We start from the raw sequence: 23,203 nt of genomic DNA, 5'->3' as shown, positions 1-23,203 counted from the left end.
CACGGACATTTCGCTGTTCTGCTAATCCCTTCGCTTTTCTGTTAACCCGCAATGACAAGTGGTGCCACCTTTCGCCATGCGCCTGTTCACATGGTGGCGCTGCGCATGGTCTCGGAGCTGCAAAATTTAAAGAGAACCGAGACACACGTGCGTCAGGATTGCTCTCCCTTTCCTCAGGCGGCGCTTGGCAAGAACGTGTTTCCCTAACCTGTCCGACGACCCCTTTGGGAATCGCTGGACTGCAACCGGCCTACGGTGCCCTCGGCATCCTCGGCAGGAGTGTCTACCTTTGTGCTAGCCACGGTTCCGTACGCTAAGCCAAAAAGCGGTGCCTAGTGCTCGTGCGAGGTCAAACTATGCTGAGCCGCACAAACTCCGAGGCCCACGCGTGTGAAGATTTGCCTTAGTTTTTGCGGCCAGGCCCAGTGGTCATTGCAAGAGTGCACAGCATAGCCGTGAGGGACCTTTTCCCGAGCTCGCCATTGCCAGCTGTGATGTGCTTGCAGCTCCCCCACTGTGTACCGTCCTCGCGCAGAAGCCCTTCTGCTTCCGCACATAGCGCAGCACGCGGCCTGTAATTTATAATTCTTAAAGTCAGCTAAAAATCGCTCCCTATTCTCTCTACAAATGATGCCATATACCAAAATCACTGCGCCGTATACCCAAAGTCCTCGGCCGTTGGCTGATTTGAGTATTGTGAGCTGCATAATTACCGTGGCCGCCACGAGACACCACCACGTACCCACGCGCATCCTTGCAATCACACTGAAAGTTGTGGGGATCCGAGGCGCGCCTGAAGCCTCTGTGCGTGCATTTTGCCATTCTGCTAATCCCTTCACTCTCCCATTCTCCCGTGACGGCAAGTGGTGCCACCTTTTGCTATGAGCCTGTTCTTGAGGTGGTGCTGCGCGTGGTCTCAGAGTCATGAGATTCTGCGTGACCAAGCTGCGCGCGCCGGGACCCTGTCTCTCACCCTGGGCAGTGCTCGGTAAGCACGTGTGTCGTCCTTCTTGTCCGACGTCCCCTTTGGGAATCCAATCACCAGACTGTAGCCTGACTATGGTGCTTTGGCAACCTCAGGGGGCGCGTTAACCTTGTTGCCAGATCCGGTTCCGTATGCTAAGCCGAAGAGCGGTGCCTAGTGCTTGCGCGTAGTCGTGCTATGCTAAGCCGCACTTGCCGGAGACCCACGCGTATGTAGATTTGCCCTAGCTCTCATGACCAGGCCCATTGGTCATTGCGAGAATAGACCTTTTTCAAGCACACGAGCGCCACCAACGGGCGCGCAAGCGGTCATGGGAAATGTGTGTACGCCGCAGCAGCCGCCTCAACGAGCGCGCGAGCCTCGCGGTGTAGCTTTCCGCTTGCGCCGTGCCAGGACTAATTTGGCAAGGTGCAACATGTTACTGCGCAATTCAATCGCGAACTTCACTATTTAGCTGCGACGGCCTCTCGACGATTTCCGTCTGTCCCACTGTTAAACTAGTTGAGCGGCTCAGAAGCGTCACTTCTCACTTTTTTGGCGCCAGTGCGCCTTACGGCATAAATAAAATAAAAATACAACTCGGTTGCCTATGAAGTGCAGGAGCGGTCTATGATTCGCGGATGCATTTAGAAACAACGTCCATCGACACTGTCGACGAACACAGTGTGAGGTTCTGACATTTTAAAGAGTACACTAGAAAGTGCAGTCGGCATTCGGGGAAATGAGATACATTCATTGCGTCGCTCGCACCATATATGTAAAGAACGATAAGTGCTTACTAACCTTCGTTTCGTTGGTGCTACAGCTACAGGTTGGAATAATACTTAGAGCGAAAAAAGAAAGGAGCAGTACAAGGAAGGAAATGCACAAACCAGCGCTCACACACAACTGAAAGTTTATTGCACGCGTAAAAAAAACATATATACAAAAATGGGAGCGCGTCGCGCGTGTCATAAAGAGGCACAAAAAGTCAAACAACCAAGGCGCGTGCTTACAGTCGATTAATAAAGTTGAATTTCTTGTCTTGTAACGGCTGAGAAGGTTGACTGACACAAAGTGTGTCATTATTTGTGACATGATGTGCCTCCGAAATTTCTTGCGTTGTCTGATTAGGTTGATGGTACAAAATTGCTGTGATTTCGAAGATGGGATTACATTTTCATGACTGACATAGCGATGAGAGATGAGACGGCTCCATTCAATTAATTTCGATGCTCGCGCTGAGGCGCGTAATAATACATCGACCAGTCTGGTCGATGTACATGTGAACACAAGAAAGAGAAATTTGCGGTTCACTCCTACGCAATATACAAAACAATTGGCATGCCTCTGACTGCATTTTTCTTTGCCCACCGCAGACCCCTGCGACCTTATTGAGACTAAGCTTATTTTGGGGCAGCAAACACAACCTTCACCCCGACATCGCTTCCTTACGTTCTTCAGGCCATGCGACTTCTTATACATATGTGAAATAACTGCAATATTTCTAGTTTCTTCATTATTTACAGATGGAGGACGTCTGTGTTAATCTTTCTTTACCATGCGAACAGATTTTCGCAAACCGATACAACGATACGCAGGATATCCCGCCGCTTTGATCACTTTGCAGCTGGAAACTACTGCTCATACTATGTGCGCAAGTATTTTTCCAATGCCGTGCGTAATCATGACATAACAATTCCTCGTTTAACAATAGTCGAATGCGCCGACGCGAAATTAAACACCGATTTCGCTGAACGATACTGCCCGCAAACATGCTCCGCAGTGAAACTTAAAAGCATGTATCAAGAAACTGCAAATTATCAGAGCAAGGCATTTCGCAAGTGAATTCTAGTCTCAATCCTTTTTCTTTAAACACGTTTAGAATGTGCTCACTTCTTTGTACAGCGCGTGACTTGTCAATTAAGATCAAATAATCATCTGTATACCTGAACACTGTAACACCTCTCTACAGTTTGGTTAAACCCGATCACGAGCCGCTATGGCATTGAATGCCATAGCGGCTTGTGAACAAGTAATCATTGAATAAATACGAATTCGATGTTCCAGCTCACATCTCTCACGAAAGCACGTTTTGACTGCATGTATCGGCACGTACGTGATAACTTGCATGCCGCTTAACTGCTACTTCCGGTATACATCCGCTCAGTAATACCTACACTGACTGCATCATTCCTTTCGCATTTCGTGCGTAGAGATAGTACATGCAGGTACGTTCAGACATGTGTAGTATTTAGGATTTAATAATAGCCAAGCTGCAGCGACGCGTTTCTTTCGTTTGGTGCTCCCACGGCGCCAACGAGCAGCGAGCGATGGAACAGCCGGCGGGCTCGCCGTACACACTTTTCCCATAGTGCTTCGCGCGCCCGTGGGGGGTTCTGGGATTGCTTGAAAAAGGTCTATTCACAGCATAGCAGTGAGAGACCTTTTCTCGGGCGGTGTGTCAAAGCTCGCCATTGACAGCTGCGACGTGCTCGCAGCTCCCCGTTCTGTACCGTCCGCGTGCGGAAGCCCTTTGCTTTCCCAAATAAAGTGTTTGCTGTGTTTTTAGATCGGACACTGTATTTTGCCACGCGGCGCTCGACACCTTTGCTAGCTGAGCGTGCGCGGAGTGGTGTGCTGCACGTGACACAGCTCTGTGGCATGCTAAGCCTGAACCCACGGTGGTCTCGACTCCATTGAGTATCGAGGCTGCCAGAAAGCCACACGTTCGAAGAAAAAAAGAAAAAGTGCTGAAGGCATGCTCACGAAGGGACGCATCTTCTTGCTCCCCTTGTCATCCCTTCACTCGCTCGTATGAAAGAAGAGAGAAACTGCTTAAAGCGTGAGGCAAATCCCTGCGACTCGGCTCGTACTTGACGGATTCTAAAAGCTTTTGCGGCAGTCGATTCATGAGGCAATAAACTCTTTGAGTGAAGTCATTAGACAATCACTTGGAAAAGTGTTGCAGGGCCCCTTTAAGGTAGCCAGGTCACGGAGCCTGCCATGTCTAGGCGACAAAGGCCAAGTAGACAGTCACGTCAAGCTATCACAGGCTACTGATATGCAGTTACAGGAAGAACGAATGCAGTAATTGCACAGGGCCGAGCAAGAAAATTACAGGAGACGATCCTGTCGCATAAACCATAATATAACAAAAGCAACCACCATAGTGTTCTCGTGAGAGCATTTATAGGGACAATAAACCACCACTAACCATGGCACCATCTGGTATGCAAGAGAACCTGCTGTTTCAATTTTTTGTTCTGCGCATGAGCACTGCATGCAGGTCTGTCAAAAGAAACCTAGGGTCGTGAGTAGGGCAGCGAGATGTTTTACTGCGACAGCGTTAAAGCACCCGCTTGAAGAAAAACCCATCTGTGTCAAAATTATAAAGAAATCACCAGATTTTTACTCATTTAGGAAAAACTTGGTTAAATCAGGTTTGGTGCCAGGCATAGGTTGGCAAAAAGGTGGAGCTCGCTCGGACTCAGATTCACCAAAATTTTTTGACTATCAAACTAGGATCAGTAAAATTTTTCTCATCCGGACTCACTCGGACATGAACTGACCAAAATATTACTCAGCCATATTCACTCAGACTCGATCCGAGTCTACTCGTGAGTGCACAAACTTTTTTGACCATGGTGTCAATGCTTTTTAACACCAATATCTCACGTAATCGGTGCTGGGTGTGTTCAGATGAGGACAGACCAAGGGGGGTCCCGACTATTTTTTGTTTTCCACGAAATTTTTATATGAGTTGGGCAAATGTCTCTATAGAAAGGAATGAACCTTCGTTTTGCGAAAATTGTCACTGATTTCTAGGGAAAAATTCGCGTTTCACTACATGTGGAAAAAGGCACTTCTACAACTTTCAGATTTCGCAAATTGGGAGGCCTATCACTAAAAACTTAACGCATTGTGGACATCAGTGTTAATTTTTCATAAGTCTACACCAATAGTACTATCGGACTATGGAAACTTAAGTTTGTGTCACTGACAATACATTTTTGAAAAATTGCCAAACTTCGATTTTTGAGCAACTGCCTCTGGCTGACCCCAAATTCAAGGGTCTTTTTTCGCAGTTTTCGCTGAAGCTGAAAATATTTCTCACAATTCTACGAAAGGTTTTTCACTAATTAAGCAAAAAATTATGTGACTACACCACATATTTATTTCATTATAAAATCCCAAAAATGTCATAATTGCAAAACTAGTGAAAATTGCAACATTACAGGTTCGTTTTTAAAAAAATAATCATCATCAATTTTTATGAAAATGATGAACTATACCCGACTATGACTGCTAAATATTGTGCTGCAAAAAGATGTTGCATTATTTTGTTTTAAGTGAGAAAATTGAGCCTACTTTAATACCCATGTATGGTCTTAACATCGATGTGTGGCGTTATTATGATAAAATAAATTTAATAGACATATTTAGTCCGTAGCTGGCTTTCTTGGTTTCACTAATGACGACTGAGCCAGCTTGTGTCTTTTCTGAAGTCACAGAAAAGCTGAGCTTGAATTTTCAAAGCTCCTCTGTCTGTATCCATACTACGGTACGTTGAGGCAGCCGGCACGCGAGATCACGTACAAATGAAAGCTCGTGGCGTAGAGTACAAAGCTTTCTACACATCAACCATATTAGTTCACATCGTACCACATATCTAACGCAAAAGAGATTTAACTAGTATTTCCCTAACAGTACTGGAAAATGGAATATGTTGCATAGAGTGCCTAGACCCAATTGCTCGCGGCTGGGTGGTAGAAAAAGGGGACCCGAAAAGTGAGGTTCGCGTTTGTTTCTTTAACGAAAGTGATTATTAACTTGTTCTAAGACTACTTAAGGGCCATATTTCAATGAAAATCCTGCAAAAATATCTTCCTATATTTTATTTATAATTAAAGCCTTTGTGTTACCATGTTCAACTGCGTACTTACCCTGATTTTCTTCCATCAAGCAACAAAATTTATGGTGGCTGGAGTTGGTTGCAATAATGTACAGGTGGCTCGAGCATTACCACTGCATACCTGCCAACCTCACAGCATGAAAATTCGGGAGACCGCAGCAATGGGGGGGAGGGGTTGCATAGCGGAAATTACTGAGACTGGAGATTGACATCAGAAAGGGGTTATGATGTTTGTTTTGAGCTGCTTGAACCAAACTTCTTTACTTGTGAAGGCATCTGGCAGTTCACAGGCGCACGTAGTACAGAATCCGTACTTGTCACCTTTCCGCAAAGTCACAAAGCACGGAAACTCAGTTGTGTATGAGTCCAGAAACACTTGCAAGCACTTCTCTGATTCTGACGCCGTCATTGACCTTCTAACTGAACTCTGGAAACACGCAACCCCCACGGCAGACGGTGCGGGGGCCAAGATAATAGGCAGTTTTAGAATAGCGTACGCTAAGTTAGCATTAGCGTTTGCGGCCCGCTATTTCCGTCACTTAACAGGGAAGTGGCTAGGTGACTAGCGCGACCTAGCCACTTCCCCCTCATTCACTATCATCATGATCATTTTCTGCTGCAGTTGTTCGTTCGGTTTCGGTTTCTCCGAAACTCCGATTGCGCCGTCGGTTATGGCAAGCAGTGCTTGAGCCTCTAAGCCGCCGCGATCGCGTTACTCAAAGCATGGAGTCCCGACTCCGGAGTTATCTGAGTTAACCGGTGCGCGGCTAAATCCCTCCGAATTAACGACCATTACACACCATTGAAGTATACACACTTTTGCCGGGACCGCGCAGCTAGTTCGAGTTAACCGAATTTACGAGTTAACGAGATCCGGATAAACGAGGTTTTACTGTATTCGTATACAAGGAGCAGACATCTAATGTTACCAGAATGGCCTGATCCAAGAGTATTCGTGTTTCGTTAATAGAATCTATGATTCAAAGGAACTAAGGCATATCTTGAACAAAAGACGGTAGGTTAGATGGTATTTTAGACAAATGATGATTTAGAAATGTTGATAGCGACTCAGTAGGTGTATTATTGTTAGATACTATAGGCCTGCCCGGGATTTGCGCGATAAGCAGTTCATCTGTGGACACCTTATGAATCTTCGGAATAAGGTATAGTTCATCGACGACGTCCTCAGCAAGCTCCCGTGGTCGTCATCGGTCGCTTCCGCCCAACTCACCGCTAGACTTCCTCGCCCGTGTCCCGGTAGGTTAGGCCTAACTCGTCATTGGCCTCAGTTCCGTGCTGCCTGGACCCAACTGATGACAAGGCGCTCCGATGACTGTAGTGTGGGCCGCTGCCATCCTGATACGAAGGGGGAGAGCTGTTGACACACCAGAACTGCGGTGATCAGGTGCGGCAAGTGCGGGCAGCCTCACTCAGTGTCTCCCAAGGTCGACGGCCACTTCCCCAGCCTCTCGTGCCGGCAGCCTCCAGAACCGGGTGCCCGCTGCTTTTGTTGCGGTTGTGATGCTAACTTCCTTGACCTTCTCAGTCCGGAGCTCCACCAAACAGTCCCGTCTCTTCTTCTCGTCTTTCCGACCATGGCTCGGGTCGCATGCCACAAGCCCTTCAGTGGTCAATCGCGTGCACCAACGTGGCATGGGTGGACACAATCGGGTAATTTTCCATACTACACACACTATCGACGCATTCCGCCGTTTGGCATGTGCCTCATGCCCTTTATCTCGTGACATGGGGGCATGTGGGGGTGCTGTCAACCCTGTAATGACATTTGCATCTTGTGGCGCACCCGTGCCTCGCGGATTAGCCGCAGTTACCATTACCAGCCGCCGAGCGAGATGTGGTGCTGTGCTTGTGCGATGTAGGCTTAGCGCGGTGGCGCTGGCAGTGCCGCCTGGGAGGTTGGGAGGGTTTCAAGAAACAGCAGCGAGTCTCTTTGGAGATGGACGTCTCCCACGACGGGGTTCATGGGGGACGACGATACCGCGGCTCATTTCCCACGAGCTCCTCTTGGTGCATTGTATCTTACGTTGTCTTGGGTATGTTATGTTTTCCGGGTATTATAATTGGCATTGTATACGGTTACTTAGCATGTTACTAGTTGTGTATTAGATTCGGCTGGCGAGCTCGCCGTGATGTAAAAGCAGGTTAATAAATGTACTATCCGCGTCAAATGAAACCCAAACACCGGCAAGCCTTCGCAACGGTATAGTGCGCGCCGTCCAGTTATCACCATGGACAGGCGCGCATATGCGCAGTGCGGTCAAACCGGATGCGCGTGGCAGTCAATGGTGATGACAGGACGGCACGCACTATACCATGCGGAGGCTTGCAGCTGTTGGGGTTTCATTTGACACGGATAGTACACGTGTTTGTTGCCTTACAGTGTGAACTGTCTCCGTGTGTTCAGAGAGCGGCTCATTTTCAGACCCCAAGAATACTTCTATGCACATGCGAGTGACCTGAGAGTCAGCCAACACTGGCACACTCGTGAGCTCCTAGCTTTGCGAGTGTCTGCATTCCAGCCTTTTTTCGTGGTCAGCTGCACATACAATGGAGCTATTTCAGCTTTCTTCAGCCTGGCATTGAAATTAAACGATTTGCAGTAGCTGAAACTTTGACGAAAGGCTACGGCTCCGCTCCATGCAGCACATGACATCACACATGCCATGGAAAAATGGCGGTCACCAACAGTGGGTGGGGTTTACAGCCGGCGACTTCTAGAGTTGATTTTGCAATGATATATTCTCTTACAGCCCATTCTTCATTTATTTACGGGCACAATAGACCCTCTGCTTTTATCTTTCGCGGAAAACCTCAAATTGTTGGGTGACCATGTCATTGCCCCTTGAAAGAGCTTGTTTCACAGAAATTTCGGCGTCGGCGTCGTTGGTTGTGAGTGAAAAATAATCATCTTGTCCGTGACCAAAAAAACGAGAAAGATGCATATAAAATAAATAATAAAGATCTTAGGTTTGAATGAGAATCGAACCAGGACGTCTGCGTGGCAAGCAGGTGTTCTACCACAGAGCCAGGTTATTGCTTATAACTGCTTCGGAAAAAAACACTATATGAATGCCATCTAGTGGAAGGAGTCTCCTTAATGCATGTAATATTGCGTGGCAGAAGTGTAGAATCGCGCCAGGCATTATAACATGTGAATTGTGCAACAAGTCGGCGTTTTAAAGGCCCACCCATTACAAAGCGCTCAGACATATTTTATCATCATCAGCTGCAAAAGCATCAACAAGCGGAGCAGCTGCGTAGGTTCGAGTGTTGCCTTACGGATGCATAGTGAGCCTTCGCTGATTCGCAAAAGGAAGAAGTACGTCATAGTGGGCACTGAACAACTGAACTTGCAGTAGGCATTCTAGGATAGTTTGAAACGGCCAATGTTGCGCACACAGTCATTCGTTTCCTTATGGCACGGTTGAGGCATGCTCCGAGAACCGAAGCCAGGCTAGCAATTAACCCCTTGAGGGTTTTCGCCGTACATGTACGGCAGAAGCTTCCTGGTACCAAAGGGTTTTCGTCGTATATGTAGTAGGCATAGCGTTTATTTTTAAAACGCGCGCCTTTTTCAACCATTTTTCTTGCTTGGCCCGTGCTGCCACACTTCGAGAATATGTGGAATTTTTTTCATGTCTCTATGTCTCTCCGCTGTATTTTTTTTTTTTTTGCTTCCCAGAACGGCGCGCCGGCTGTCGCTTGCCCATCCGCACGCGTTCACGGTGCAGCTGGTTTAAAGTGTGCGCCTTTTTTGATCATTTCTCTTGCTTTGCATGTGCTGCCACGCTTCGGGAATACGTGGAATTTTTTTCATGCGCTGATGTCTCTCCGTTCTCGCTTTTCTTATGCTTTGCAAAACGGCGTGCCGGCTAACGCTTGCGCAACCGAGCACGCCAACGGAGTGGTTGGTTTCAAACGAGTGCCTTCTTCGATCATTTCTCTTGCTTGGAATGTGCTGCCACGCTTCGGGAATACGTGGAATTTTTTTAATGCGCCGATGTCTCTCCGTCTTTCCTTTTTTTTATTGCTTTCGAAAGCGGCACGGCGGCTTCCAGTTACACGTCAGATGCGCGCACGCAGTCCAGTCCAGCTGGTTTCGGTTTCGTCCTTCGGGTGGTTTTCGCTTCTTGCACCCGCAAAGCTGATGGCTGTTTGGTTTCTAATATCTCAAAGGGTGACCGCTTGTTACCCTCTTGTTTATTGCTCCCCGGGGCACAATTACATCTGTTTCCGTGCGGCGCTAAATTACACAAATGACGCCGCCGTGATTGCGTTTCCTGTTTTGGGGTCTCGGAATAACTACGTCTTGTTGGCGATAAGACGAAGGATTACTGTAGCTTTTTCACTCATTCTGCTTTCTGGATGGGCGCACAACCATAGTTTTCTTCCATGCGCTCACTGACGCAGTTCGCTTACGCTATGGAAGCGCGTGCCGGTTGCTCTGCTGCCGGTGAGTCGAGCAGTGATTCTTCCGATGCAGACTATTCCCCAAGTGCTGAATCAGAATCTGATTCATTGGATTTCAGTTTGTCAGACGAGGATTTTTTGACGAGTTCAGACTCCGATGACGATCAAGGAGCGACATCTGAAAAGCATGCATGGCAAGCCATGCTTCAAGGACTATCACACGCTGATAAGTTTTTAGTGTTACAGCATGAACATTTTTAACCGGAAAAGTACTCTGGTGCACTTATTTTTGTATGTCTGTGAGCTATGTTTAATACAATGCATAATTTTTATTTATAAAAAACTGTTAAGTTTTTTTTTGATTTTGCTTGATTTTACTACGAATAAACCATGTGTATGTAACAACAAAAATGATTTTTTTGTCACTTTACAGTCACGAAAAAAAATTTTAGACAATTTTTTTCGTAAATAGAATTGTCCGAAGAATTCATCTGAGCAATAAAAAAAATACACATTTTTTTTACTGGATTTTGTGAAAACCTTCGACCCTCAAAGGGTGAAGAAGGCGATGCGCACGGGGCCCAATTACCCTATCCCATTCCCCTCTTGAAGGCGAAGCTCAAGCGTCCTTTAAGTTTTGCAAGCACCTGTACGAACCCTCAAAATTGACAGGGTGAAAAAGGTGATGTTAAATGAACAGGGGTTTTAACAAAAGCTGGCCAGCACAAAATGAATAGGAATGAAGAACATGTGGAGCTTAACAATGGAGGTCGTCAAAAGGTAAAAATAATGGAGGTCATCAAAAAGTAAAAAGGTATAAATAAAGAGATCCTTTAAAAGGTTAAAACTTAAAAAGTAAGAGCAACAATAAAAGTAACTGGTTTTGCAAAAACACAAGATCTTTCTTCGAGAGTAATAATAATAATAATAGGGGTTTAACGTCCCAAAACCACGATATGATTATGAGGGACGCCGTAGCGGAGGGCTCCGGAAATTAAAGGGTGAACAACCGCAAGTTGCGCAGTGTAACGCCATGTTGCTGCCCGACTTTTTCTTTAAATTGTTGGCATGTACTCCCAAGTCCATCGGCCAGTTTGGCCGATGTTTACATGTCTTGTGGACATGTAAACCATGCCCACAAGAGAGCAGAATCTTGTACACGACGCCGCATTTGCAGGACACAAGACGTGTGGCGTGTTTTTTGCTGCATATGACAGGCCTTTCACTGGTCACGTTTACACGCTTGCACAGGCCTCCTCCCAGCTTGTTAGGCGTGGAAAACACTGCACTGACACTTCCACGTCCTGCAGCCTCCTTAATCCTATGAGACACTTGGTGTACGTACAGGATGACAGCAGTTTTTGTCCTGCCCGTGTTTTTCGGACACACATCACTGGTTTTCTAGAGTCTGTGCAACAAGGTCTCACCAAGGTCACACAGAAGAAACTCCAGAAAACCAGCTGCTTTTAGTCGGTTGATTTGTGATTTGTGGAGTAAACGTAAAAAAAAGCATAAGAAAAAAGGTCACAGTTTCGCCGCAAGGGCGAAGCAATGAATGCGATAGCAAGAAAAGCGGCCCGTGATGGACGCGCTGCTACGCTGCAAAAACATCTGCCCCCCGGCAGCAACTACCGCGCGAGCAGACAGCGGAAGGGCAAGGTTCTCCCTGCGCAAATATTAGAAGAAGCGAACGAGCTGGCCGACGACCTTTAAATGTGCCCGTTGCGCTCCTCGCTCCATCTTGCTGGTAATGAAGAAACGCTTATAAGCGCCTGCCGTCTCTGAGTCCTGCCAGCGGTAAAGGGTGTGTATATAATACCCCGGTCACACTGGCAAATTTAGTGTCATTTTGAGTGAGTGCACTTACGCTCACACAGTGTCACTTTGGCAGCGTGCTGCTGCACGAGAAAGAGAATTGTGCTTTGGAAGTGATGTCAGTGGCAATTGGTGGTTTAGTAGCGTAACATATATTTGTTATTTTTGGCAATGCTCGCTGTTTAATAGCGTATCATAGGCATGAACATAATTTAAAATAAACACTGCGCGCAAATGAAGTAAATATTGCAACCTCATAACATCATTGGTCATCACGAGCCGAGACAAGACAGTGTCATATCCAAGACGAATCGAAATGAAAAATAGCGGACTCCGGTGCAGAAGGGACGCGTAGTGGTGACGGGCGTTGGGAGCGTGTTTTGGCAGCAATCATTTGCTCCTGCCAAAGGCGTATAAGCGCCCGCGTCTCTGCGTCGGACCACGTTGTCTTCACGGAAGTGGCACCCGTGGCACACGCCATCGCAAACGATTAAAGAATGACTGACCTACACATGTGCAAGGAAGTAAACAACGCGACGGACGCGGCCATTGCACGGCATGTGCTCCCGCATCCCCCTATCGGACGTGACCGCAAACTGCCCAAGGGCAAGAGTAGCGAGGTTTTTTGCTGTAGTATGATTTGTTTGTATACATGGCAGTATTCCTAATAACGAGAACGATGGTTTAAAAATACCGTGATCGCCGCGTTTTGCATTAGCGTATTTATTTGCAAGCCACTGCTACCGAGGCTAGACACTCCGTCGCAGAAAAGTGAGTTTGGCGAACGCACATGCCGGCGAGTCTACTTTGCAGCGGGTGTCACTAAGCGTTCCTGTGTGACAGCGAGCAAATGACACTAGCGGCGAAGTGCACTCCCTCAAAGTACACTTAAGTTGCCCTGTGTGACAGGGGTATAACGCTCGCCGTTTGCTACCTGAAGGATCTGCGCTTAATGGCGTAGTAGTTAGCGCCATACGCTGCAGAGAGAGGTCGCTTGTTTGATTCCGCGCTTCGGAAGCATTTTGCTGAATTATTTTTCTTTGGGCCTTTTATATATATGTATATACTTATTCATACACAGTGCATGATGGCAGCGGCAAAAACCAGCGGAGACTGTCCATATAACTGCTATCGCAATAAAAATTTGATAGCCTTGTTCTCAAGCATGCATTGTTACCACGTGTTGAGCAAAGAAACTACATACCATATTTACTCGCGTAATGAACCCACCCCCCACTTTGGTCCTCGGGAAAAAAAAGTTTTTTTATATAGTGTGTATATGCTGATTTGATTTTGGTTTGAGTGATAATGTCGTTTAAGATCGAACCGACGTTAAATCACGCCGTTATATCTCAAAACGACGACGCTACAAAAGTTAAAAACAACGCTTAACAACAAGTTAAGCGATGTAACCACGACCTGACTCCTGTCGGCAAATAAGGAGGCCGTCCATCGAGATGCTGTGCCACTGGATTCTGGAGGCGTGCAGCCAGATTCCGAGCGATATGATTGTCCGGAGCTTTAAAAGGACTGGGATCTCCAATAGTCTGGACGGTACAGAAGACGATGCGCTGTGCTCTGGCAATGACGAGGCGTCAGCAGCAAGCAACATAAGCGAGGAAGACACTGACGGCGATGGAAGCGAGTAGGAGCGGCAAAAAGTGGCCGGTTGATGTCATTAATAAAGCTTTTTTTTTTTCACATACATTGCGTGCAAACACTTACTTTTTAAAGACTGAGGTATAATTATCGAAGTTTTGAACACCGTCATGCGAAATTTCAACTTTTATACCTACCGCAATTTTTTTTCTGCGTAATGAACCCTGCGCCCAAATTTGCATCATTTCTTAAAAAAAAAAAGAAAAGTGGGTTCATTACGCAAGTATATACGGTACTATATGGCAGGTTTGTGTTGCAATAAATTTAGTTGGAAGTAGCACTCTGTGTGTTGTTTTCATTGTTCCTGTATTCGTGCAGTTACCGGTTTCAATAATACAAGTGCACACAAAGGTACTCACAATGCCATAAATCATTATAATTTTTGCAAAGTAGAGAAGCACCCACTGTGCCATTATTCATCATTCTGCGGAGAAGCCAGATACCCACTACACATCTGTAAAGCATTATGTGCCCTTCGACAACGAAGATTTAAGGCTGAGCCCTTTGTAATGGGTGGGAAGCTTTAAATCACCTTCTCATTATGCAATTTGCATTGTGTGGCGCATGGTTGTTATTTCACTCTTCTACCACGCTATATGACATCTGTTAACGTGATTCCTTTCCCGGAACGACGCCTGCATGGGGTCTTTTTCGAAGGAATTTCAAGCACCAGCGTGGCTCTGTGGTAGAATAGTTGCCTGCCATGCAGAGGGCTTTGCTTCAAATCCCACTCGATCCGGGATATTTTCTTTCAGATTCTGCGCAATAGCGGTTACGGACACCGGTGGCGGCGGCGGCGGATGACTACAGCCCCAAAATTGGCTACTGTTGTGATCTCATAACAGCTTTCGCTGTAAAACGTACTGGTGTACATTTTGATTTCTTGTTCATGAGGGCCGCAGAAACGTTACAGACAACTCTGAATGATTGTCGGTAATTTCTTTTTTTTTACAGCAGAGCAGTTAGGCATGAGGTTTGCCGTGTGTTGTAGATAGAAAATGATCACCATCATGAACTGGCACGTGCTCTCTTCATCCTCTTCTGCTTCGCTCTTGGGACATGTGCACCAATTTGTCCAGCATGGGACGCAATAACTCTTACAGGCAAGAGAATGATGATGATATATGTTGTTTAATGGCGCAAGGGCCATTGATGGCCAAAGAGCGCCAGGAAATGGTGTAAGATGGGAACAATGATGATGTTTAGTGGCTGTATAAGGGCCTAAGATTCTGCGCACTAAAGGTGCGTAAAACATATATGTATTAAAATCATGAAAGTGGAGTGAAGCGTGCATGGTGAAGATGAGTTCTAGGTGATCGTGACGCTAAAATATAGAAGTGTTGTATTAGCACGGATGCCTCGTCAGTGCCCTTGACCCCAAGGGCCAGTAGGCAGGTGCTCTCTTTTGATGTAGCATCCGCAGCAGCAGCCTCCCTTAGGAGGCCGTGCTACCGATCACCTGCATAGATGACATGAAAAGTACGTACGTCCTTTAAAAATGCATTCAATGCATCATATTTAAAAAGAGGTTCTCTACCTATGAACATCGCTGGATGAAGGGGTATGTGTTGCTTAAACGCCAGTGGAAAGTGTTTTTTTCTGTAAGCGTCTAGCTCAGAGCATTCAAGGAGTATGTGATGTACGGTAAGTGGATGGCCACATCTGTCACAGCTGGGTGGGTCACCACCGGACAAAAGGTGTGTGTGTGTGTTCTGTGTGTGTGTCCTATTCTAAGCCGACAGAGAGTGGCCTCTGTACGGCGTGTTTTTGATGTAGGTGGCCAGTTACCGATGTATGGTTTGATCAGGTGTAACTTGTTATGCGTTTGTAGATCCCATAACTTCTGCCAGTGAGCCCTGAGCTTTTTCCGTATGTTTGGCTTTAGGTCCATCATGGGGACAGCAATTAAGAGTTGGCAGCGCTTACGTTGGTTGACGTGGCGAGCTGGTCAGCCAACACATTTCCTTCAATGTCCCGGTGCCCTGGCACCCAGCACACGACGATATGTTGCTTGGACGCGTACGCCGCGCAGAGTATTGAGTAGAGGGACATAATTACAGGATTTCTATGTTTTTTCAGATTTTTCAAAGCTTTCACGACACTCAAGGAGTCAGTGTATATAACTACCCTGGGTGTATTCAATTCTTTAATGCGTTTAACGGCTATGAATAACGCGTAAGCCTCGGCTGTGAAAATGCTTGTGCTAGTGGGTAGAACGCCGGCATCCGAGAAAGATGGGCCTAGCGCTGCATATGACACGCCAGCATGGGACTTGGATGCATCAGTATAATATTCTGGGCAGTTATATTTATGTTGCAGCTCTAGGAAATACATCGGAGTGTGTATAAGAGGGGCATGCTTTGTGACAGCTACGAAGGATGTGTCACATTCTATAAGCTGCCACTGCCATGGCGGGAGCTGCATAGCGGGGGGAATGGGGTGATATTCAAGCAGTGGAAGATTTGTTTCTTCAGCTAGCTCTCTAACACGCAGTGAGAAAGGGCGTGCCATTGTGGGCCGATTGCGAAAAAGTTGAGAGCTGGACAGATCGTTGATGGTATAATATGCAGGGTGCTCACTGTTCGCGTTCACTTTAAGAAAATATATGAAAGAAGAACACGTTCTCTGCAGATGGAGTGACCACTCGTCCGATTCTACATAAAGGCTCTCAACTGGGCTTGTTCTAAATGCGCCTGTGGACAGGCGGATGCCTAGATGATGAACTGGGCCCAAGATTTTCAGAGCACTTGGCGTGGCAGAGTGATAGACTACCGCCCCATAGTCGAGGCGTGAGCGTACAAGGCTTTTATACAGATTCATGAGGCATTTTCTGTCGCTTCCCCACGTTGTGCGTGACAGCACCTTTAGGGTATTCATTGTTTTCATGCATTTATTTTTAAGATGTTTGATGTGTGGTACAAAGGTTAACTTCGCATCCAAAATTATACCTAGGAACTTATGTTCTGTATTTATGGGCAGACGTTCACCCTTCATGACGATTTCAGGATCAGGGTGCAAGCCTCTTTTTCGTGAAAAAAAGGACACAAGTGCTTTTCTGTGGGTTCAGTTTGAGCCCGTTTTCATCAGCCTGTTTGGACACCTTGTTAAGAGCAAGCTGAACCTGTCGCTCACAGATCCCAAGAGAACACGATTGAAAACCTATCTGAACATCGTCAACGTATGTTGAATAAAACATATTACGTGGGACGTACAAACGGAGAGAATTCATTTTTATAATAAAGAGCGTACAGCTGAGCACCCCGCCCTGTGGCACTTCGGTTTCCTGTATAAATGTTCGGGACAAAACACTACCCACTCGAACACAGAATGTGCGATCAGATAAATAGCTTTCAATGACATTGAACATGTTACCGCGTATACCTATGTGTGAGAGGTCTCTCAGTATCCCAAACCTCCACGTCGTATCGTAGGCCTTCTCCATGTCGAGGAATACAGATAGGAAAAATTGATTATGAACAAAAGCTTCACGTATGCATGCCTCGATACGTATGAGATGATCGGTGGTGGGTCGGCCTTCTCTAAACCCGCACTGGTATAGGTCGAACAATTTGTTTGATTTAAGGAAGTGTAGTAAGCGGCAATTAATCATTTTTTCAAATACTTTGCAGAGGCAACTTGTTAATGCTATAGGTCTGTAACTTGATACAGCAGAGGGATCCTTTCCTTGCTTCAAAATTGGAATTATAACAGCCTCCTTCCAAGAAGAGGGTATCACACCCGAAAACCATATATAATTGTAGAGCGTAAGGAGGGTCTTTTGTGTTTCGGAGGGTAGCTGCTTCAGCATCTCGTACAATATGCAGTCAGAACCTGGGGTAGATGTATTACAGCAGTTCAGTGCTGTTTGCAGTTCTGCTAAGCAGAATGGTTCGTTGTACGCCTCGTTTCTTCCAGATTTTCTTTCTAACTTTTGTTGTTCTATTCGTGCTTTGTACTTTTGGAAGGTTTCGGAGTAGTGTGAGGAGCTCAATATGTGTTCGAAATGTGTGCCAGGAAAATTAGCTTGATCCTCCAGGGTTTCCTCGGGCTATTCACTAATGGCAGGGAATACGTTTGTTGGCCCTTAAATTTCTTCACCTTATTCCACACTTTTCCCTCATCTGTGTACGAGTTGATACTCGATATGAACTTTGTCCAGCTTTCTCGTCTAGCTTGTCGACGCGTTCTTCTTGCCTGCGATTTGACCTGCTTGAAATGTTCTAGGTTTTCTACTGTTGGAGAATCGCGAAGCAACGCCCACACTTTGTTCTCATTCATCCGTGCTTTCTTACATGCATCGTTCCACCATAGAACTCGCCGCTTAGAACCCTGGCCGCTCGTTTGGGCAATACATTTAGATGCGGCGTCAAGTATAAAAGCTGTAAAATATGTGACAGCGTCATGTATGGTCAGAGCGGACAGCTCAGTCCATGTCATGTGTGTAAGGGTTCGATACTGTTCCCAATCAGCTGAGTCAACCTTCCGTCGAGGAACCTGCGGGGGTAATTGGTCTTTGTTCGGCGTACTCAGGATGATTGGGAAGTGGTCACTTCCATAAGGGTTTTTAAGAACGTTCCATTTAAAAACGGGTAAGAGGGACGGTGATGTAATGCTAAGATCTATGGAGAAGTACGAGTTGTTTCCGAGGCTAAAATACGTAGGCTCCTTCATATTTAAAAGGCATAGACTAGATGAAAAAAGGAGCTGTTCAATGAGACGTCCTCGAGCATCACAGCGAGAATCGCCCCAGAGGACATTGTGTGCATTAAAATCACCTAGAATCAAAAAGGGCTCTGGGAGTTCATCTATTAATGTATCTAAATCGCGTCTATGAAGTTGATGATGTGGTGGTATATACACGGAGTATATGGTAATGAGCTTATTAAAAAGTACAGCTCGAATAGCCACTGCCTCAAGGGCCGTTTGGAGCTTCAAATGGAGCTTCAGCTATAATGGCCACACCGCCAGATGATACGACTGCATCCTCGCGGTCTTTTCGGAAAGTAATGTATTGGCGAAGGAAGTTGGTGTGTTTCGGAGTTAGGTGCGTTTCTTGCACACACAGCACTTTCGGGTTGAACTTAATCAGTAGTTCTTGGACGTCATCTAGATTTCTAAGCAGTCCTCTTACGTTCCATTGTATGATTTTGTCCATGATGGGGAAAAGAAAAAGGTGCTGTGTGTAAAGAGGTCAGAGATGGGCTCATTTTACGGGGCCTTTGTGAGGCCCTGTAATTGGTGTTTTCTCCTTTTTGGAGCGGTCGAGAAAAGCTCGCCGCTCCTTCGGCGCTTCCTGCGCCGTTTGGCTTGAGGTGGTGTCCACAGCCTCTTGCGAGGCACTGGACGCCCGCTCCACAGAGCGAGCTGTGCGTCGCTGAGACTTCGCCTCGGTCGACGAAGTCTTTGTCCCCACCGAGCTGGAGGTCGTTGGGACCCCCTTGGCCTCGTGATTGCCCTGGCTGCTGCCAGAGCTTGTGGAGGCCACTGGTGTGGACAGGTTGGATGTGGGCAGGGCAGCGCTGGCTGCTCCCACCGTAGGGGCTGGTGGCGTTAGCCTCGGCACGCTAGGCGTGGTCCGGGCAACTGCCAGGGGCCTTTGTGGTGCCGCCCCTCGTTGCACCACTTCGGCGAAAGATGTTTTTAGGGCGAATGATGAGGAGATCCTTTGTCTGGCTTCCCTGAATGTAATATTTTCCTTAACTTTTATAGTTATTATTTCTTTTTCTTTCTTCCAGGCTGGGCACGCTCTGGAGTATGCGGGGTGACTACCTTCGCAGTTTGCACAGAGGACCTCGTCATGGCTGCAGTCATCAGCACTGTGGCCGGTTGTGCCACACTTAGCACACGTCAGCTGCCCTCGGCAGCTCTGGGATGCATGGCCAAATCGCTGACATTTGAAACAATGCCTCGGGTTTGGAATGAACGGTCGGACATGGAGTTTTACATAGCCAGTTTCAAGAGTCTCAGGTAAGGTGGTTGAGCTGAAGGTGAGTATCAAGTGCTTTGTTGCTATTTCGTTGTTGTTGCGTCTGATTGTGATGCGCTGGACATGTGTTACACCTTCGTCCTTCCATCCATCAAGAAGCTCCTCTTCATTCAGTGTCATTAAGTCTTCTTCCGATACCACCCCCTTCACTGTATTCATGGTACGATGTGCGCTCGCAGAGATGGGGATGTTACCAAAGGCTACGAGGTGTGAAAGTTTATTGTACTGCTCCTTGTCCTTTAGCTCGAGAAGCAAATCTCCGCTTGCCATCTTTGTGGCTTTATAGCCAGTTCCAATGGTCTCTTTCAGGCACTTGGCCACAAGAAAGGATGAGATTGCTCTAGCTTTTGTAGACGATTGTTCACAGTGGAGGACGTGGTATTTTGGGAAAGTTTCTCTGTTTTTAGGCCAAAGGAGTGAACTTGCATCGGTGTGTACCCGTTTCGGGGCATGATCGGTTACAGAGGGGGTCGAGGATCCCATGGAAAAAAGTGGATTTTTCGGTAACGGCGCCTACCACCCACCACGGAGCCCAACAATGGGGGCGTGGCAGAACATGTGGACAAGTCTGCGCAACGCCAGCAGTACGTGGTTACTATAACCCAATATGGTTTACCCTAGGTTGGGTAGCCACACAATGTTAACCCTTGCCGCCAAGAAGATTGGAAGTAAGTAGAAGATAGGAGAGGACAGGAAAGGCTAAAAGTAAGAGAGAAAGACGAAGATGTGGGTAGAGAGATAGGAAAAGGCGACTGCCGACTTCCCCTGGGTGGGTCAGCCCAGGGGTGCCGTCTACAAGAAGCCGGGGCCAAAGGGGTGTGTTGCCTCTGCCAAGGGGCCTAAAAGGTCCAATCACCCGGCGTCGGCTCAACCCCCAGGATCTCCTTTTCCCCGGACAAGGCAAAGCCACGCACGGCGAGGCGTGGGAGGGATCGAAACCCCCCGATAGCTCGGGTCCGTGGTGTCGCTACACACCAAACGCCTGCTTGCACAGACGCCCCTGTGGGAGAGGCAAGAGGATGACTACAGAGAGAAAGACAAAGAGAGGGAGAGATAGAAAGAGAAATTCTTGGTGAGGTGAGATACGAACCTGCGCACCAACGATCCGAAGGTGAGCGTCCCAACCACTCGGCTATCCAGGCACACTAGGAGAGCATAGCATAGCTTTGTATAGTATAGTAAAGCAAGGGTGAGGAGGAGGGGAGAGAGTAAAGCATAACATAGAAGGAAAGAGAAAGAGAAAGAAAATAAACAGACGAAAAAGAGAGCAAGCATAGCCATTTACAGTATAGCATAGCAAGGGGTAGGAAAGCGAGAGGGTAAAAGCCTAGCCAAGCCAGGACCAGCTAGGTGCCCACCAGCTCTGCTGTGACCCAGCCTTGCATGACTTAGTGCAAGCTGTGCTATGCGTTAGCGATCCTACTAGCATTTGTAATTATATGGCACATGCCCGTGAGGGTAATTAAGGGACACAATGTGCTGTGTTCCCTGACAGCTTGCACTAGTAGTCCCTTCCCAATCTTAATACGCTTTTCTGCACGACATCGATGTAGTGCGACAAAAATGACAAAAAGGTACAATATAGAACAAGGCCAGGAAATTGTAGAACCACTGTTCTTTGCTTTTTTGTTTCGCGGAGGGGTTAGGCCTGTTTCTTGGGAAATTTAGGGCCACACCTGTATCATCGGGCAGACTGCTCGAAACTCTGGAGTATCCCTGGAAAATTGGGAAAGTTTGATGGCAGGCCAATGGCCACAGCTTCTACTCCACACACCAGCATGCTGTCAACATTTTTTACGTGGAGCTTCCACCTTGATTTTCAAAGATCCATGTATTGCAACAAACAGCAAAAAAAAAAAAAAAAGTTTTCAGGCTCTGAACATAAAGCACGCCCACGGCTTTTCTGCGCATTTGGATTGAATTGGATGTCCAAACTGCAGGTGGCCAACGCGGCCCCTATTTCTGCGCAACTGTTGCACCCCTGCATTACACTGCTTGTAGTTGAATTCATACATCTTCCTCTTTCATATGCTTGCTGGCTTTCCTTCTTACCGATTTCATGCTGAAATTCCAAACAGTACTTGCTGTCTTCTTCTTGGACAGTAGCACTATTTCTATCTGATGTCCCAAGTTGAAAATTATATTTGTCATTTATTGCTATAAGCTATCTTCATCAATGTAAGCTAGTTTCATTTTCCCGCCGTAATTCTGCAACTCTGCATACTCCTTTGCAAGAGGCAACGTTTTTTTTTTACCTTGACTAGAAATAGGTCAACCCTACCACGAACCGAAAAGAGGACACTCGTCGGTCAATTCGTGTCCACAAATTCTACCAACATGTCTCCCCTCCTACTGCCAGAGTCGATGCTGTTCCAGTTTTGACCTAAGGTTAACAGTGACTGTAGGATACTCAGTGTGCACCTTTCACTCAGTTAACCCATATACGCCCAAACTAAAAAAAAAAAATGACAAACAAATATTTTTTTCACAAATAGTGTACTTCTACTCTGAAAAGAAAGCACAATTTCTTTATTTACTGCCAGGTAAACGCCACATCGTTTTTGAAGCTGTCCTAAACATATAGGACACTGAGCTTTAGGGGTGCTACGTGCGGGTGTGGTCAGCCTCGAAACATTTCACGTGCACAGTGACATTGCACTTCTTCCTCTGTGTAACGTATTTCATACAAAGCACACGTTTGCCCAGAAAAAGCGGTCGGCACGTGGCAGCATGAAAAGCAAGCAATGTCTAGGCTTGCGCACGCTGAGAATGAGGACTGCTTCTATGTGCTGTAGGTGGCGCTAGTCATCAGCTAAAGAAAAAGCGATGTTAGAGTGCATCAAAGAAGCGTCCTATATGGAGGACACTAGGCATATATGAGTTAACTAAACACTCCTGGAACTGTCACTAGAGCGCCACTCTCCAAAGCAGGCACTGCCCCTGGTTCCTGTGGTTGGTGTACAGCGACGAGAGAGAACAGTGTCTCATTAAGAGTTACTTGTAAGAATGTGACGCACTGAATTACCAGATACATTTGAACACTTAACCACTATGACCTTTAAAAAGGTACCTGCAATGTTCCCTCTCCCACTGCTCACAACTGTACTTTTGCTCAAGGGTAGGGCATTTGGTGCCCTCAGCTTGCACTTGAAGGCAAGCCCACAAGTGATTGACAAGTGGCACACTAGTCTGCATGAGAGCATCACAGAAATCCACTCACGGCGCACGTAGAGTTCCAGACTGCGAGGCACCATGCGGCGAGCACGTTCCAGGTCCTCTGGGGAGCATGTGCCCTTGTCCAGGCCCAGGGCTAGCCCCATGCGCTTGAGCACCTCAATGTCATCATGGATTTCGAATGTGTCATCAAAATGAAACAAATATTCCGACCTGCAGAAAGAGCAATGACATGTTCTCAGTTTCTTCTGACACCCAA

The 23,203-nt window shown here is 46.8% G+C and overlaps 1 protein-coding gene across 1 annotated transcript in view; it reads right to left on the bottom strand.

The window, feature by feature from the left end:
- The window catches only part of LOC119388284 (transcription factor Dp-1), a 147,503-nt gene that overhangs the window by 30,040 nt on the left and 94,260 nt on the right, over positions 1-23,203 (bottom strand). Inside the window, exon 5 of the mRNA XM_049413902.1 lies at positions 22,991-23,157. Coding sequence (XP_049269859.1) covers positions 22,991-23,157 — 167 coding nt within the window. The remainder of the gene's footprint in view (positions 1-22,990; positions 23,158-23,203) is intronic.

This window comes from Rhipicephalus sanguineus, chromosome 3, assembly GCF_013339695.2.
Source record: "Rhipicephalus sanguineus isolate Rsan-2018 chromosome 3, BIME_Rsan_1.4, whole genome shotgun sequence".
In the NCBI taxonomy this organism is placed as follows: domain Eukaryota; kingdom Metazoa; phylum Arthropoda; class Arachnida; order Ixodida; family Ixodidae; genus Rhipicephalus; species Rhipicephalus sanguineus.
This window is presented reverse-complemented; position numbering and strand designations above follow the sequence as displayed.